The following is a 19,910-nucleotide window of genomic DNA, read 5'->3' as shown; positions in this document are numbered from 1 at the left end:
ATAATGGCGGCCCCCATAGGGAGCCGCCATTCCCCTTCCTTATTTGGTCGCTGTAGTCTACGTAAAGATTTACGTAGACTACGGCGAAAATAAGGGCAACGCTATTTGCGTAGACTACATTTACGTATTAAAAACATTTACGTAGACTACAGCGATTAAATAAGGAACGCGAATGGCGGCTCCCTATGGGGGCCGCCATTAGCGTACGCGATTTTTTTTTTTTTAAAGTCACCCGTGATAGGCTACGTGACGATTAACGTAGCCTATCACGGCTGACTTTGCAGATCTAACCATGATAGGCTACGTGAATCGTCACGTAGCCTATCGGGGCTTTTTTTTTTTTTTTTTTAACTTTCGCGTTCGCGGCCGGGTGAGGCGAGGCGCCTCCTCCCCAGCCTGAATTTCAGCCGGGCGAGGCGGGAAGCCTCCCCCACGGCCTGAATTTCGGCCGGGGCGAGGCGGGAAGCCTCCCCCCTGGCCTGAACTTCGCGGGGGGACCAGCGAAGCGCCTCCCCCGCACCGCGAACGTCCTTCGAGGACAGGTAAGTGACTTTTGTCCACCCCTAACCAAAACTCAGTGACTGGGTAAGGAGAGCATTAGTCAGAGAAGCAACCAAGAGGCCAATGGTAACTCTGAAGGAGCTGGAGCGATCCACAACTGAGATGAGAGAAACCATCCATGGGACAACTATCACTCGGATGCTCCACAAAACTGGGCTCTATGGAAGAGTGATGAGAAGAAAGCCATTGCTGAAAAAACAAACAAAAAACACCATATCAAATCCTGTATGGATTTTTCCAAAAGGCATGTGCGGAGGAGAGCAAACATGTGGAAAAATGTTCTCTCATCTGGTGAGACCAAAGTGAAACTTCAAGGCCTTACTGCAAAATGCCATGTGGGGTGAAAAGCCAACAATGCTCATTGCCCTGAGAATACCATCCCCATGCTGAAGCTTGGTGGTGGCGTGGCAGCATCATGTTGTGGGAAAGCTTTTCATAAGGAGGGACTGGGAAACTGGTCAGGATTGAGGGCAACATGGATGGAGTCAAATGCAGGGCAGTTGTAGAGGAAAACCTGTTTCAGTCTGCAAGGGACCTGGGACTGGGGTGGAGGTTCACCGTCCAGCAGGACAATAACCCTGAACACACAGCCAAAGTTACTCGGGAGTGGTTTAAAAACAAGAACCTGAATGTCTTAGAATGGCCCATTCAAAGGCCAGACCTCAATCAGATTGAGAATCTGTAGTAAGACTTGAAAATTGCTGTTCACCAATGGTCCTCATTGAACCTGACAGAGCTTGAGCGATTTTGCCAAGAAGACTGGACAAAAATTGCAGGATCCAGATGTGCAAACCTGGTAGAGACTTAACCCAAAAGACTCATGGCTGTAATTGCTGCCAAAGGTGCTTCTACCAAGTATTGACTCCAGCGGGTGAATACTTAATGCAACCAATAAATGCCAGTTAAAATATTTTAAAATAAATGCCATACAAATATTTTGCACCTTCAAAGTGTTAAGTATGTTGTGTAAATCAAATGGTAAAAATGCCAGTTAAATCAATTTTAATTCCAGGTTGTAAGACAACAAAATGTGGAAAAGGCGAAGGGGTGGGGGGTGAATGCAAGGCACTGTAACTGATGTAACAACCTAGGTCATACATCTTGTAAACTCTTTCTGGGACGGCGGTACCTCCAATGTGTCTCCACCCAACACCCTCCCTAGTATTGCTCAATTGGATGAATTAGTTTGACATAGTATAAAATGCTTTTATTTTTTAACAACCATATTTTATAGTTGACATAAATAAATTTTAAAGGCATTTCATTCTTCATCATTTGTTCATAGCCTTTGCTTTTACTTTATTGCAAATTCATTTTTAAGCATGCTGAGTTAGCTCTGCTTGCCAGAAGTATCTCTAAGGGGGAAATGTTAAATATGATGCTTTTTCTGTGAGTCATATTAGTATGTTTTAATTGCTCTTCTTTTGCATTCATAGTGCCTAAACATATGTGTACATTAACTAATGGTGGCTGTAGTCACCTATGCCTCCTAGCCCCAGGCAAAACACACATTTGTGCCTGTCCCACCAACTTTTACCTTGCTGCAGATAATAAGACCTGCTTATCAAATTGCACAGCCAGTCAAGTAAGTATATTGTTTATAATGTAAGAGCTGAGGTTTCTTTTCATGTATTCAGAGGTTTTGAAATATAGCAAACAGAGGTTTTGAAACAGAGTAAACATGCCAGAATTTAGAGACTCATCAGCATGCTTAATCCTATGCATGTTTACTCAAAAGTAAGTCCTTGATGTGTTCAGTGGAGGTTACGCCAATAAAAGTGGACAAAGGGTTGTAGCCTTAATTTTAATTCATGTTTATTGATTTTTTAATTAATTATGTTAATTTTCTTAAAATTATGGTATAAAGTTTGCCTTTGACATTATATAACCAATAAATGTTCCCACTGATTTTCCTTACATTTTTAAAAGCCTGGATGTGTCTTTCTTTAACAGGTACAATATAATCCCCTTCAGTTGACTAAAAATGTCCGTACACCATTCCCTTTCTCAATTGTTGGTGAACATTCATAAATAAATCTGTTTTCTATTGAGTACATCCCCCCCTTTCAACTCTTTTGAACTCAGTTACTCATAACTACACCTGTTCCAGACATGTCTCAAGCAGATATCACAGGGAGGTTGTGTAACGATGTACTGATAAACTGAAAATAATGCTCACATATGTGCCGATATAAATCAGCCCCAAAATGCCATGAAGAGCACATGCACACACACACACACACAGAGAGAGAGAGAGAGAGAGATTCACTTCTCTCTCTCTCTCTCCCAGCTTTTTCACTCCCCCTCCTATATATAATTTCACCTTCAGCTGTAACAGTTCTAAGTAGCAATGAATAAATAGCATTGTTGGTCATTTTCAAAGGATGTTAATTCCTTTTTATCAAATTGGCAAATTCAGTTTGTGGTGCTATACATGTGTTCAACACTGAAAGATCTATATGTCCCTTATATTCATATATGTTTCCATACAAGGCCAAGCATGGGGCTGGGGAAGGTTACACTTCACCAGGGCCCAGAGATCCAGTCCAGGCTGCAACCCCACTAGGGGAAAAATCTGAGCCTTAACTGTACATCATGTTTGGGATATTTATGGAAACTTAATTTCTATGTACCTTCTATGATTCTAGGCAGACAAGATCGTGTGAGATTTCCTGGAGCCAATCAGAAGTAGTATCAGAGCAGAACAAGCAAGATTCTGAACAGTGAATTGCTGACCCAGGTCCTTCTCTAAATTGAGAGTGAGCTCATGCAATTAAACTGGGTCTTATAGTTTGAGAGACAAGAGAGATTTGTGCATCCCTGTGTGACATGCTCTCTAAAAAAACTATCAATCCCAGAGTTCTTTGTGCATAAGCAGGACAGGAGGGAGAGGCTGTTTGTAGAAGGGACAAAGCATCATAATAATCAGGGACAGTGCAAGCCAGTGGTGCTGGTAGGACTTACACACCCAAATAATTATTCCATTATTCTGTTCTGACAAGGGATTTTGGACCCATCAGCAAACACTACATTAAAACAGGGTGTTTTTGCTCTGTGCTCTCAAGCTGATGCTGAAAGTTGAGACACCCCTAAACTGCCCTCTTTCCCTTGTGCTTGGTTCCCATAGAAGATTTCTCATATAATAAATCAGAACCGATCTCAAGGCCAGAGTTTGCAGTTCCTCTGATAAGGCATCTTGCTCTTTTGAAGTTCACCCCTGATTTCTCCTGTAAATAGCAGACAAGCTCCCATGGCTACTAACTTCCCACAGCTGTACTGGATTTTACATTATGCTGACTAAATCTAAAGCAGGCTGTAGGGCCTATTGGGCCAGGTCAAATCCCGACATTCTTCTTCAGGCTGGATGTTACGTTAAAATGTTATGTTATGTAAAAATACCAAAAAGGGGAGGTGTTTGGAGGGCAATGTGAAAAAGCACAAGTGTGGGCCATGGTGTAATTTCAGAAACACAGAAAATATTAAAATAGAAGCTTTTATTTCATCACCGATAAGATTGTATTTTGGGGAGGGGAGCTGTGGCTAGACCTACACTTTGTTGTTTATTCGGTCAGTCGCTTCCGACTCTTCGTGACTTCATGGACCAGCCAACGCCAGAGCTTCCTGTCAGCCGTCGCCACCCCCAGCTCCCCCAAGGTCAAGTCCATCACCTCCAGGGTATCATCCATCCATCTTGCCCTTGGTCGGCCCCTCTTCCTTTTGCCTTCCACTTTCCCTAGCATCAGCATCTTCTCCAGGGTATCCTGTCTTCTCATTATGTGGCCAAAGTACTTCAGTTTTGCCTTTAATATCCTTCCCTCAAGTGAGCAGTCTGGCTTGATTTCCTGGAGTATGGACTGGTTTGATCTTCTTGCAGTCCAAGGCACTCTCAGAATTTTCCTCCAGCACCACAGTTCAAAAGCATCTATCTTCCTTCGCTCAGCCTTCCTTATGGTCCAGCTCTTGCAGCCATAGGTTACTACGGGGAATACCATCGCTTTAACTATGCGGACCTTTGTTGTCAGTGTGATGTCTCTGTTCTTCACTATTTTATCAAGATTTGTCATTGCTCTCCTCCCAAGGAGTAAACGTCTTCTGATTTCCTGGCTGCAGTCAGCATCTGCAGTAATCTTTGCGCCTAGAAAGACAAAGTCTGTCACCGCCTCCATGTTTTCTCCCTCTATTTGCCAGTTCTCAATCAAGGTGGTTGCCATAATCTTGGGTTTTTTTTAGGTTTAACTGCAACCCAGCTTTTGCACTTTTTTCTTTCACCTTCGTCATGAGGTTCCTCAGCTCCTCCTCGCTTTCAGCCATCAAAGTGGTATCATCTGCATATCTGAGATTGTTAATGTTTCTTCCAACGATTTTAACTCCAGCCTTGGCTTCATCAAGCCCAGCACGTCGCATGATGTGTTCTGCGTACAGGTTGAATAGGTAGGGTGAGAGTATACAACCCTGCCATACTCCTTTCCCAATCTTAAACCAGTCCGTTGTTCCATGGTCTGTTCTTACCATTGCTACTTGGTTGTTATACAGATTCCTCAGGAGGCAGACAAGATGACTTGGTATCCCCATACCTCCAAGAACTTGCCACAATTTGTTATAATCCACACAGTCAAAGGCTTTAGAATAATCAATAAAACAGAAATAGATGTTTTTCTGAAACTCCCTGGCTTTCTCCATTATCCAGCGGATATTGGCCATTTGGTCTCTAGTTCCTCTGCCTTTTCTAAACCCAGTTTGTATATCTGGCAATTCTCGTTCCATGAATTGCTGGAGTCTACCTTGCAAGATTTTGAGCATTATCTTACTGGCATGTGAAATAAGTGCCACTGTTTGATAGTTTGAACATTCTTTGGTGCTTCCCTTTTTTGGTATGGGGATATAAGTTGATCTTTTCCAATCTGTTGGCCATTCTTGTGTTTTCCAAATTTGCTGGCATATGGCATGCATCACCTTGACAGCATCATCTTGCAAGGTTTTAAACAGTTCAGCTGGGATACCGTCATCTCCTGCTGCCTTGTTATTAGCAATGCTTCTTAAGGCCCATTCAACCTCACTCTTCAGGATGTCTGGCTCTAGCTCACTGACCACACCCTCAAATCTATCCCCGATATTATTATCCTTCCTATACAGATCTTCCGTATATTCTTGCCACCTTTTCTTGATCTCTTCTGCTTCTGTTAGGTCCTTGCCATCTTTGTTTTTGATCATACCCATTTTTGCCTGGAATTTACCTCCAATGTTTCTAATTTTCTGGAAGAGGTCTCTTGTCCTTCCTATTCTATTATCTTCTTCCGCTTCTGTGCATTGCTTGTTTAAAAATAACTCCTTATCTCTTCTGGCTAACCTCTGGAATTTTGCATTTAATTGGGCATATCTCCCCCTATCACTGTTGCCTTTTGCTTTCCTTTTTTCTTGGGCTGCTTCCAGTGTCTCAGCAGACAGCCATCTTGCCTTCTTGGTTTTCTTTTTCTTTGGGACGTTTTTTGTTGCCACCTCCTGAACAATGTTGCGAACTTCTGTCCATAGTTCTTCTGGGACCCTATCTACTAAATCTAGTCCCTTAAATCTATTCTTCACCTCCACTGCATATTCATGAGGAATATTAGTGAGCTCATATCTAACTGATCTGTGGGTCTTCCCTATTCTCTTTAGTAGACCTCTTTAGTAGACCTACACTACTGCTTTATAATGGTATTGAAGTGGACTTATAATTGTTGGGGCACATTACACATTTGATATACCACTTTTGAAGTGTTATTTCCTCCTGCTGTTTATTCCACATTATCCAATTTACTGCAACAAATGCCATTGTGTGTCCTACGAGGTATAGCGTTACCATGATTCTCGAGTCAGTGTTGTTGCTGCATCGAGTACCCAGGAGGGCACAGCTGGGAGAGAGTAACCCCTCCCAGTTCCCCCACCCAGGTCATACCAGGTCAGCCCCCTCATCCACAATCAAATCATGGATGAGGGAGATTTTGTTTTGGACTGAACTGGCATTCAGCAGCTGAACCACCAGACTTGAGGGCAAGCTGGTAAGGCCACCAGGAACCATCTGGTTTGGGGAGGAACCATAACATAAGGTATCTAGCCCCAGTTCTCCTCAACTGGCCTGTTAATCCCTGCCATACCTCCCCCTATCCATGACCACAGTCTGCTATAATTCCCCCTAACCGTGACCACAGTTATGGGGGCACACCTTTGCCCCCCTAAGTTACCCAGGCACATATTAAAAATATAAAGGTGTAAAATAATATAAAATAATATAGAAGAGAGTGCAACAGCTAAGAAGGAGCAAATGAAGTTCTGCATTTGCTCCTTTGTTCTTCAAAGCTTCTCCTCTCTGCTGCCGCTATTGGCTGGTTGTAGGTATCCCTGGAGGGCGATTTGAATGCATTGACTTGGATCCTAATTTCTGATGGTCTGTTGGTGGAATAGGGCTTTCCATACCTTCTTTCTTTCTGTACTCTCATCTGCTCTTGAGGTTGAGGAATAGCAAGGCATGGGGTCTTTAGCAGCAAGTGGGAATTGCCCCAGAATGGGGACCCCCATGCGAGCAGAAGTTCTTTCTATTCACGAAAACACACTTATGAATCCAAGCCATTATATCTGGTCTATGTTGCCACTAGTGAACACAATTATTTACGCTGTAACATAGGACACAGTTACTGACATAAACTCAATAGAACTGTATTCTTAAAAGGATGAGTTGATGAAGAAATACAAAAATGGGAGTTGACTTTTTAAAAATAGCAACTTAAAACAAATTTCAAGGAGCAGCAGGTTCCAAATTCTGTTTTTGACTTTGATTTCTTATATTTTATTTGCATAAAACATTCATGCTAATTCAATAAAACATATTACTATTATTATAAGGCCTTTTCTGCAATACCTTTCTCCTGCAGTTCCGTTGCAAAACTGACAAATGTATTCCGTTCTGGTGGAAATGTGACACTGTAGATGATTGTGGGGATGGATCAGATGAACCTGAAGAATGTCGTAAGTATAAATGTATACAGTATTTTAGAAATGCTGTGTTACAGATAGTGTCATTGCTCATTTTCATACAATAAGAGTGATATACAAATTGTTAAAAATTTGAGATTTTTTAAAAAAACGCTGGCTTGATTTCTATATATTAAAATATAAAATGTACAATATTACTATACAGTGAACAAACACCTTTAAAATAACTTCTTACAGCATTAGAACTTATCCCAGGCGTTTCTATTACAATTTGGCATGTTTCACAGTCTAGATAATTTCCTAATGTCCCCTTTCTTTATATTATAGCTTTACAAATATACAAAAGAAGATTGGCAGGAGTCTAAGAATCACAAGTTATTTTATAAGACGTACTGCTGCTAAATGTCATCTGTAGCATAGTAGCAGTGTCATGGATGTGCTTTAAAACCAGTAGATACTTGGATAGCTTCTCATAGTTCATGCAGCTGTCACAATACTTGTCTTCTCAGAGTTCAGAACACTTGAAGTAAACAATGCTCTCAGCAGGTGGCAGAATGTCTGATATGATTTTGCCATGACAAGTGAATAAAAGGTATCTTCCCTTTAGAAGATACTGTATCTGGCACATTGCTACAAAAATAAGAAAGTTCACCTTTAATCAGCTGAATCTTCTAGAATTCAATTGAATCACACAGTTCCAAAAATTATGTTACTACTTCTGTCAGCACAAAGTAAAAATTGAATGGATCATCTATTTAAGGATGTCCTTAAATAGGACATCCTTAAAGCATCTCATTTCAACAGATTGTTTTCCAGACTTTTAACGAAAGCTTAAAAAGAAGGAGATGCCTATAGAGTCTTCTAAATAACAGTTTTGCTGATTGTTGATCTGTGCAGATTTAGAAACACTTTGCTTACTCTTTTTGCAATAGTTTTTATTTTAATCCCTTTGTACTTGGCATTAGCAACCTACACTTTCTTCCCCTTTCTGTAAATCCCCCCTTGGCAGCACAATCTTAAGCATGTTTACTTGGAAGTATGGATAGGATTGCAGCCTTAGTTTGCAGATGATTAGAAATATCCCTCTTTCTACAGTATCAGCTTTTGCTTTGCCTGTTGAGTTTTCTGCACAGGTATGATTTGTAATTCTGCCTCCACTACCAGCAGCTTTTGAAACCATATTATCATTTATGTTTTCTTGCCATTATACTTGCTTTGCTAACTTATACATGCGAATTCCAGGATCTGCATTGGTTTCCTGTATCTTTCTGGCCACAATTCGTACTTTAGAGAAGGCCTAACTCTAAACCTTTAACATCAACAGAAAGTGCCTTCTTGACTGTACATTGCATAAGACCAGTTCAAACAGCAAAGGCAGGTAGAGAAGCATGCTCAATGGCTGCAATGCTGTTGTGCATTCCACCTCTCCAACCCTCCTGGAGGTTTGCCATAGTTGAAGTAGCCGGAATACCTTTCTGGAGGTGTTCTAGCACTTTCCTGCTTTTGATTTGGACTGCCTGCAAGCATATTATTTCTCTCTCTCTCTCTCTCTCTCTCTCTCTCTCTCAATCTCTCGATTATTATGTCTGCCCCAAGAGTAGTAGGATTTTTCTTTGAACAAGAGACGCCCATGTGATATTACAATCCACTTTTGGAAGTCCCCTCTGATTCAAAGTGGTTTCACATATAGCATGATGGGTTTCTGTCAAAGAATCTCTCTGTTAGACACATGGTCCATGGATCATGGTCTTGCTCAAAATATACATAGGTTGGATTGAAACTTAGTTATAGTAGTCATAACTAATTTGAGTCCCATTGATTTCAGTGGGTCTACTCTAAGTATAGCTAAGCCTAGATCCAGCCGAGGATTATTATTTTTCTCCTTTTTCCACCCGTAACTGACATTCCAGAATAAGCTGCAACAATGAACCAGCTGTTAAGGTTCTTAACAAGTTTTGGTGATGTCCTCAATGTAGGGATGTCTGTCCCTGGGAAATCTGGCCCTTTTGGGGCCTGCCAGATTTCTGTGGCATGCCTGACTCAGCTTGCTTCTGCAAATTATGCAAATTTGCACAATTTACAGCTGAAATTTGTGCAAATTATGCCCATTTATGTATTGTGCAGCCATAATTTGTGAAAATGTTCTTTTATGCAAAACATAATAATTTATGGAAATTCCACCTGCTGGCCCAACTTGTTGTGCACCAAGTTAGGCCAGCTGGCAGAAGATAGGATGGAGTCCAAGGGGCCGAGCCAACGAAAGCTCATCGAGCTCCAACCCCTAACCAGATTCCTCCAACCTCCCTACCTCAGTGTAGCAGTACTTTTTTCTTGTGACAACTTCTAAAACAGCCTGAGTGTTTCCTGTACTATTTCATTTCATACATCGGATGTTAATGGAGTGTCTCATGTAGAGCCAACTGTTGGTTTACTCCTCTTCCAAATTGCAATACTGATTCTTATCATTTGTGTGTACCTTTGGGATTGCATTAGGCTGAGTTAGACCTTTGATTTAACTATCCCAGCTTTCTGATCATACATGTTTTCAGGCAGAGGTTTTTCCTAGCCTACTTGAGATCCTTTTAACTGAAGAACTAGAAACTGAATCTGGGAGCACCTGCTGTGTCACCTCCACAATGGTTTGAAGTTAAGTTCTTATTAGGTTGCTACTGGTCTGACTGAAGATATTCTTCTAGGTCTTCATAAAATATATATTATCTCCGAACAATAGTCATCAACCTAACTCCACTGAGACAGAAGCTGAATTCTTCATGATAGCACCACTGCATAGCCTTGCATTTCCTCCATGGTAATTCATAGCTGAACCCTCTCTGCTATACATGATTTGCATTGGTGCACCTTTTTTCCCTCTCTTCCTTGCCACTTATTGAAAACTAGGCCAGTAGGTTTTATATCAGTATATAGGGAGGTGCTTGGGCTAAAGTACAAACAGCAGAAGCAAGACAAGATCCCGAGAAGGTCTCTTTCTTACCATGGCCATTACAGAAGCTCCCCAAACTGGATGTTTTGCTTGCTCCAGGGAGGGAAGGAAAAAGCACTTGGTGATTGCTTAGTAACCACTCAACATATTCCCCAACCACTAACAGGTTATGTTGGAAGTATGTCGGGCAATTACTAGGCAACTATCAAATGCTCTCCTGCAGCCCCTCCCCTGGAACCAGTAAAATGTTTGCAGCAGTTGCAGCAGAAGCAGAATGGGATGCTGAGATGAGTGTGTAATCCCCTTTCCTAAAGGTAAGAAGTCTTCTTAGAGGAAGGTAGGTATAGTATGTCAATAGATGTGGGGAAGTAGAGGTTGACTTTCCAGGTTACTATATATGATTTAATCCCACTGACCTCTTTTCCCTGCCATAACAAGACTTATCCAATCACTTTCTATTTCCCTCACTAATTTGAGATTTAGAGTGAGTGTTGATTTCTTTGTTAAGGACTGGATTACTTGGGGGAGAACTAGTTGCTCTTAAATGCCCTTCTTCCACAGGACCAACAAATCTCTAATATTTCTGCCAAATTCCTGAAGTGTATTGCCCTCTTCTGCCACAGAGGAAACCGAAGCAAGGATGGTGGTAACCCATGAAGAGTGGCTTGCTACTTAGAGAGGATTATGTCATCGCTTGATAAAGAACAAATAGAGCTCACTTATGCTAACGTTTAGGGTAGAGAGGGGCTTCACAGATCCATACTGTAGACCAAGGATGAAACTTTTTTTCAGTCTGATGGCCAAACTGAGTTTTGGAGAAGCTCCTGGGGGCTGCATTCTAGTGGTGGACAGGATTGAAGGCAAAGGGGGCAGGGTCAAAGGCAAAATTACACACACATACACACACACATACACACACATACCCATACACACACACACACACACACACGCCAGCATATTGCAGCTTAAAGCTCTTCTTGCCAGTAACTAAGCTTGCGGAGGGGGGGTCAACATTTTAGAAGGGGGGGGGAACTGCACAAATGCCAGGATACTACCAAATGATCAATGGTTGGGGAAAAGGGGGTGGGGCTGGGACAAGGGGGCACGACCATCTGGATTTGACCCCCGGGCCTAAGTTTCCTCACCACTGCTGCAGACAGAACTGTTGGAACCATCCCTTACAATTTTTGAGAGAATATTTTCTTAAAGCTTTCATTTAAGAAAATGAACTTAGTTTTAGTTCTTCACTTAGTGAAACATATAGTAATTTCAGATCGTACTCTTGCTTGTTTCTGCCTAGAAGATACTTGTGATTTACATGTCAGTATTAGCATAGAGATATACTCATTACTAGTGTATTAAATAATACACTGAGTGGTCTTGGGCATGTTTACTCAGAAATAAATTCCTTTGAGTTCCATGGGTCTTAGACTCAGGTAAGTTTGTATAGGATTGCAGCTTCAACTGCAGTAATTATGCTGATATGTACATTCAGTCGAATACCCCACAACATGTCAAAATGCAGGAAATTGTACACTTTACCGTTAACTGAGAAATTCAGCTTACATGCAGTTAGATTCCACTCCTTATGCTTAGATACTATATAATTGTAGGGAAAAGGTGTAGATGTGAGTTGGAACTAGAAAATAATCTGGCTGACACCATTTATTTTGGTATAAGGGGAAATACATTTAATTGCTTATTGAGAAAAAGACTAGCAATTTAGAATCTCTGGGATAATACTGATAGTTATCTTGTTGCTTTAAAATTACAGTGTAAAGGCATTCTCTCTTGTTTATTGCAAAACATTTTATATGTATTTGATTAAAAGCCACTGTGACTTAGAAGGGAGAATTTTCATTAACTTAATTGGGCTGAGACACAGGCACTTTTAAATCGCTATTTATTGCTAAAAATATTTGATTTGCCGGCTTTTTTCACAGCATAGAAATCGTTTTTCATAGCATAGAAATATTCTGAATGTTAGAAAAACACTTATTTAATTTTATTACCAACATATGCAGCTGTTCAACACTTGCTTCATTTTCCAGCTGAATTTAAATGTCAACCAGGACGTTTTCAGTGTGGTACTGGACTCTGTGTTTTACCAGCCTTCATATGTGATGGAGAAAATGATTGTGGAGACAACTCAGACGAACTAAATTGTGGTAGGTGATTATATGACATCAAAGAAAAATACCCTTGAGAGTCTGATACTGTCTATATATGGTCTGGTACACATCACAGTACAGAGTTATGTAGTGGGCTCTAGTCTAGTCATATTGTTTTTTCTGTATAAGTGTGTCCCATTTGCTGTTCAGGGGTTGGTTTAGCCTCCATTACACCAGCATGAAGACAGTCCTGCTTATGATACAGAAATGTTGTTTAAGGGATCTTACAGGGTGTGGAAGAAGTGGAGCCGCACAAATATCCCAGCACAACATTCTAAGAGGCACAGATACCCCATTTCCCTGATATAACCTAATGAGGGCAAAAAAAGAGAAAGAAATCTGATATGCTTTATCATCTGTAGCACATTTAGGTATTTAAAATTCATTACCTAAGGCTGACTATCCTATGCAGGGCAGGTGGCGCACAGAGGGGATCCTCTCCTCTGCGCTTCAACCGCTCTGCTTTTGTGGCTTGATGGCTGATTTTGGCTGTCTGGCCTGGGCACACCTGAGTGCGGGGGCGGCGGGAGGCTACATAGTGCATAGGAAGCCGCATAAGTGGCTTCCGCAGTCTCTTCCCCTCCCTGCCTCCAGGAACGCCCCCTATTCGCCCACACCGTTCTCCGTTTCTGAGCGCAGAGACAGAGGAGAACCATACAGCCTACGAGGTTGCGGGAAAGGGGGCAGGGAGCATGGCTCTTGGCAACTGTGGTCGGAGTGCTGACTTAGACCTCGGTTCCTGGGAACCGAGAAATCCTATGGCCCTTCAGACTGGCAGTAATGTTTGAGGCTTAAGGATAATTAAGTTTGGGAGATGATTAAGATAATTGGTTTGGGAGATGATTTCATAAAATATCTCACCCTAATATACTACAGGGTAAATGATGAATGGATATGGTTATCTATTTCTAAGCTGGATGTCAAGACAGGGATGCTGTCTTTCACCACTCATGTTTGCTAGGTGATACGGGCATCTACTGTCTTAGAGAAAATTGATATGTAACTAGGAATGGATGGACCTCCCCAGCCCAGGTCAGGGTTCTCTGGGCTCCCACCCAGCCACTACCCCCACTCACGCTCTGCCAGACCTGCGTGTGCCCCCCCATGCTCGCCCAGCCTCTGGCACCTATCTGGAGCCTTTCCCCAGTGCCTGTCATTCCTGTGGTCACCATTATTATTATTTTTGCAAAATGGTGACTTGGGAACTTATGTAAATGTAATACTGCACATGTAGAGGCTGTAATGGCCCCACCTACACAATATTACATTGAATACTGGCATATATCAAGAAAGTTCAGGAAAAGATACTATAATAGTTTTACTGGTTTCTCTTTGTGAGGTATTAGACTCTGAAATATGGTAATAGTTCTGTACAAGATTATGGTTGTATCCAATGGTGTCATTCCACTAGTGCAATGCTTTCCTTGCAAATCCCATTTCAATTGTGCAAGTGTCAAATCCAATACTTCGGGCAGTAATCAAGTTGAAACTAGGGATGGCCATCACGGAGAAATCCTGTTTGCTTTTGACTCGACAGATCTCCATGGTGTGCATTTGCAAGGTGAGCAGCAGGTCAGTTCCCAAAACTTGGGAACTTTTCCACTTTTTAAAAAATATACATGAGTCCCAATTTGCGCAGGTATAAAATCACAGGTATAACTGTGTACGGAAATAGTTATCTGTGCAAAATCATGTCTGTAAATAGCACTATTTGCACAAAAATGCAGGCATGCAAATTTTTGCAAATTGTGCTATTTATGGTCACTATTTTGTGCAAATCGCAATTTCTGTAAATAGTTATAGTCACGATTATGCATGAATCAGGATTTGTGCATATTTTTTTAAATGCAGAAAACTGTGAGTTTGTCACACAAGCTCAGAGTCCGAGGGCCAAGCTGGCAAAAACTCCCCAAATGGATTCCTCCGACATCCCTGGTTGACACTAGAGCTAACATAAACTACATTATGCTAGCATAATCGACTTCTAGTGCAGAGCCAACAGCATTACTTGAAGAACCCTGTCACACCAGCTAATGCTATTACCATTCCTATAGAGATCACTTACACTAGTGCAATATAATTTACATTAGCGCTCATGTCGGCTTGGATACTGCCCTTTGATTTCATTTTTGCAATTCAGAGTTCATTTCAACTTCATTATATTAGGTGTTGCTTGCACTAGTTGTACTAGCTGTTCTGCTAGCCCTTGCACAACACTTAGCAGAACACACAACTACTAGTGAGACAACAACAACTTTTGTACTTTCTCCACTAGTACTAGGTTAGAAGTGAACATTTTTCTAAATATTCATTCTTTTTTGTTGTAGTAGATGCTATATATCAATGAATGAATAAAACATAAAAATAACATTAATTCAGTTAAATAATACAAAATGAGAATCATCTGCTGAGTTTTTTTTTTTTTTACTTAGATAGAGTTTTTTGTTCCAGATACACATGTTTGCCTGTCGGGTCAGTTCAAGTGCACCAAGACTCAGAAGTGTATTCCAATAAATCTCAGGTGTAATGGGCAGGATGATTGTGGTGATGAAGAAGATGAAAGAGATTGTCGTAAGTAGTTTTGTTATTCATGAAGACACTCCAAAATCTCCTCATCACACTTAGTCGACATGACTACCTGCACATAAAACAGAAAGCAGAAGCTAGTAGTAAACTGACTCCTTTCACAGCTGAAGAAAGTACACAGTGGGATCTTCAAGGATTGAGACCAATGCTATTAAGTTGTGGGTAAATGTGGGGTAGACAAGCTGCAGATGAACCAATTCCAAATGGTTCAGATTAATAAAGTAGATTTAATAAAAATAGTTCTAGATTCTATCAGTGGAAGAATATATATATATATACACACACACACACACACACACACGATAGAATGATTTATTGGTAAATAATAGGATCTTAACTAATAATGAAATTAAAAGTAAATGGAATGTGGAAGGCCCATTATGATTAGAGTATTTTCAAATCAGAGCTTTTATACTTGACACACTTAAAATTGATCCACTGAGGGAATTAACAGAATTTGAAAAGGAAATAAACATTAAAAACCAACCCAAAATTAAAATTTTGTTACAATATGAATGTGAAATGGTCATAGGGATGTACGAAAGTCACTTACCTGGTCCCGCAGCTTGCTTCACGGTGGGGGGGAGGCGCTTCGGTTCTCCCCCCGAAGTTCAGGCCGGGGGGGGGAGGCGCCCTGCCTTGCCCGGCCGAAATTCAGGCCAGGGGGAGAGGCGCCCTGCCTCGCCCGGCCGAAATTCAGGCTGGGGAGAAGCGCCCCGTCTCCACGGCCGTGAAATAAAAAAGTGAATGTAAAAACACACACACACACACACACGTGATAGGCTACGTAACAATTTACATAGCCTATCACGGCTGGATTTCCAAAGTCAGCCGTGATAGGCTATGTAAATCGTTACGTAGCCTATCATGGGTGACTTTGGGGAAAAAAAAAAGCGCGTGCGCAAATGGCGGCGCCCATGGGTGCCCCCATTTGCGTTCCTTATTTGGGCCCAGGTAGTCTATGTAAAGATTTATGTAGACTACGGTGAAAATAAGGGCAACGCTATTTGCGTTGCCCTTATTTTCGCCGTAGTCTATGTAAATCTTTACGTAGACTACCCGGGCCCAAATAAGGAACGCAAATGGCAGAGAATTTCTCCACGAATCTCCAGGAGGCCGAATGCCAATGCATTCGCCCCCCCCGAAATTGGTGGTGAAATTCTCCACCAGCCCCCTGCCCCCCCCCCAGGATGGGACTTACCTCGTGCGAATGTTCCTCTCAGCAGCGGGTCCCGGCGGCGGTTCGGGGACATTTCGGCGGGGGCGGCGGCGGCAGCCGGTCTTTTGACCGGCCGCCGCCGCCGCCATTGCAAAATAAAAAAGGAAAGTAAAAAAACAAACAAACGCACACCCGTGATAGACTACGTAACGATTTACATAGCCTATCACGGCTGACTTTGGAAATCTAGCCGTGATAGGCTACGTAAATCATTATGTAGCCTATCACGTGTGTGTGTTTTACATTCACTTTGTAATGGCGGCGGCGGCAGCCAGTTGGAAGACTGGCCGCCGCTCCCGCCGAACCACTGCCGAACCGCCGCCGGGACCCGCCGCCGAGAGGGACATTCAAGGGAGGTAAGTCCCATCCCGGGGGGGGGGGGTGGAGAATTTCACTGCCAATTTTGGGGGGCCGAATGCATTGGCATTTGGCCTCCCTCAGATTCGTGGAGAAATTCTCCGCCATCCCTAGAAATGGGACAGGTTAAAGATTTGTAGTAAAATGCGCTCAGGATGTCGCAGGTAATATCCAAGTGAACCTCTATTGTCAAGTGAATATAATTTTTCTTCAAGTATGACTATTAGGGGGGGAAAGTGCTCTAAAATGAACCCTATGACAATATGTAAAATTAATAAGAATTACAATCGATGCTTTGGAAATGCTTGGAAAAACATTACTAGCAAAAGCGTAAAACTAAAAATCATAATGGAAACATCTTGGGTTACTCCATAAGATTAGATCCACTACTGTTCCTTTTGAGATGTTTGAAAGGTGCAACACAAAGGGAACATACCATTGAATAGCTACATGGCAACAACGGCCAGAATAGTGGATTCTAAGCAACGTAAATTACATGAAATCCCAAATGTGACTTCACAGATAGCAAAAATATGGCACATTTCATCAATGAATGTGAAACTGACTAGTTATGTAAGAACTAGAGACAATTGACAAAACTGAAATAATTTTTTATTGATAAGTGGTCCCCTTATACCTTATTTTATTATTGCTGAGTTCTAAACTTGATTTTAATTTGAATTTAAAGGATGCTGTATCACCAAGTATAACTGGATTGGGAACTTGATTTACAGAGCAATCCTGAAGTGGCATGATGGGGAGATCCTCTATGGGGCCACCATTGCATCCCTAGCCTTAGCTGAACACAAGTGGCTAAGGCAGGAGGTGGGGAGATTTTTCACCAGTTTTTTCCAGCAGATCTCGGAATTCTTTTTTTCTCCTCCAAAGGGAAATGGAATGGCTCTGTGTCTGTTGAATCCAAAGCCACACTGCTCCCAGAATGCCATGTTTCAGGGTCTTCTGCTAGATACTGCCAGCACAGACACCTACTGCCAGTAACCTTATGCCCAAGGAGCTTTCCATGAGCATTACTGGGCCTTGGTGTGCTCCCCCCCACCCAAAGATGGAGCTCATCTCTACCAACACAGGAAGACATGTTCAGCATATGTACTCCCGCCAGTCAGCATATCTGGGTGTTAGGATTGAACTGTTATATTTCTAAGTTGAATATTTGATGTATAGCTCTGGCTGTGATATATTTTGTCATTACTAGCATCCTTTATTTAAATTGCCTACATCATTTGCTGAATTGGAAATGATAGTGTTGTTTTTGAATAAATTATTACATTAAAAAAGCTAAGATGAAGTCAAAGCTAACCATAATCTCCAAAAAGATTTCTGTGAACTGAGTGAATGGGCACCTGAATGGTAGATTCAGTATGTGTATAAAGTAATGGGGCAAAAATGTTGACAGACCCTGAACTACTCAATGAAAAACTCAGTGCGATTACTCAAGAAAGAGAAAGATGGGTCACAGCAGAAAGCTCAATAAAATGTTTATTTCAGTTTGCCATGGCAGTTAAAGGTAATTTAACAATTCAGTCCTAAGAACATCTACTTAGAAGTTCAGTGAGTTCATAGGATTGCAGCCTAAGTTTTAAGAATTGTTAGGAAAGGGGTTGAAAATAAAACAACAACCATCCTAGTGCCATGATTTATATCTTTAGATTTAACATTTATATCTTTAAACTTTAGATTATACATTTAGATTTATATCTAAATGTATATCAGTATACATTTAGAATACTGTATGTACATCTGGTTGTCCCAACAATAAAGGTTATCATACAACTGAGGGAGATGCATAGGGATGTCCATCAATGTAGGGACATGTTGGTAATGTCCTTAGTGTAGGGATGTCTGTCACCAGGAAATCCAGCCTTTTGGGGGGCTCGCTGGACTTCAGTGACGTGTCCAACTTGACTTGTTTTTGTAAGTGGTTTCCCCAAGTTCTGGGGATTTTAACACATTTTTTTGTCTTGGCTGTAATTTGCACAAATAGAGAGCTGCACAAATTATGGCTGAAAACTGCGCAAATTATGCAAATTTGTATGATTTACAGCTGGAATTCATGCAAAAGCTTTTTTTACACACCGAAACAGTATTTGGGGAAGTTTGTTGTGCACTGAGTCAGGTCAGCTGGTGAAACACAGAATGGAGTCTGGGGGGCTAAGCCAACGTAAGTTCATCGAGCTCCATCACCCAACCAGATTCTTCCAAAATCCTAGAGATGCACAATTGGCAAATAAAATAATCAACAGGGTGAAACACAACCTTTATTGGTTACAGCTGCCAGAGTTTGGTGTAGCATAGGGCAAAGATCCAAACACTGGATAGCCCAACTACTGACTGATACACCACACATCCTGGTAGGGTTGATGGTGTGGCAGAAATCTCAATCCCACCACAGCATGAACTGATACTGTAGACTATTCCTGTGACTTGGATGTGTGGCAGGAATGTCATCCTCTGAGCCTGACTAGGGCCTTGATATCCCAAGATCCTTTGAGGGTATCACCCAGTGAGCCCGCCTCTACTTTGCTATGGATCTGGCCCAATACCTCAAGCAGCTGAAGCGAGGACTTATAATAACATTGCAATCAAACAGAAAACCACACATCTTGCTATGAGGAAGACAAAACCTCAACATCACTGAGACCGATCAAGAATGTGGATAAAATTGTTTCCCAGCTCCATTACCCAGTGGCTAGCCTTTATCCGTAGCACAGTAACAAGTGTCAAAGCTGAGGTGCTGCGGATGTTGGTGACAGCAGTACCAAAAGCCATTGCTATTGCTAGGGATGGCATGGGGGACCGATTCCATCTGGGAATCCTGTCGAACACCCCCTGGCCCGTGTCCCCGAGCCATGCTCACCGAGTCCCTGGACCTGCTCACCCCCTGCCCATGCTCGCCGAGCCACCCGCACTCACCCAAGAGGCCTCGTTGAGCTCCACGATCGACATTTTTTGAAGAAAACAAATGGCGATCACGAAAATGTGCATATTTGCATATAAGCACAATGGGGTGTGAATCGCCCATATTTGCAAGATTACAGGTGTTTGCAGGTGAGTGCTCGCAGCTCAGTGAGCGGCGGGGAGTTCAAGC

The 19,910-nt window shown here is 41.9% G+C and overlaps 1 protein-coding gene across 1 annotated transcript in view; it reads left to right on the top strand.

Annotated features, from left to right (window-relative positions):
* Nucleotides 1–19,910, top strand: part of LRP1B (LDL receptor related protein 1B) — a 1,474,154-nt gene that overhangs the window by 1,311,069 nt on the left and 143,175 nt on the right. Inside the window, exons 63-66 of the mRNA XM_084809602.1 lie at nucleotides 1,998–2,146; nucleotides 7,470–7,563; nucleotides 12,523–12,639; nucleotides 15,094–15,213. Coding sequence (XP_084665728.1) covers nucleotides 1,998–2,146; nucleotides 7,470–7,563; nucleotides 12,523–12,639; nucleotides 15,094–15,213 — 480 coding nt within the window. The remainder of the gene's footprint in view (nucleotides 1–1,997; nucleotides 2,147–7,469; nucleotides 7,564–12,522; nucleotides 12,640–15,093; nucleotides 15,214–19,910) is intronic.

The sequence above is a fragment of the Heloderma suspectum genome, chromosome 1 (assembly GCF_057233095.1).
Source record: "Heloderma suspectum isolate Gila_16-S chromosome 1, 16-S_ref, whole genome shotgun sequence".
In the NCBI taxonomy this organism is placed as follows: Eukaryota; Metazoa; Chordata; class Lepidosauria; order Squamata; family Helodermatidae; genus Heloderma; species Heloderma suspectum.
The sequence above is the reverse complement of the archived record's forward strand: the minus strand, read 5'-3'. Positions and strand labels throughout refer to the sequence as shown.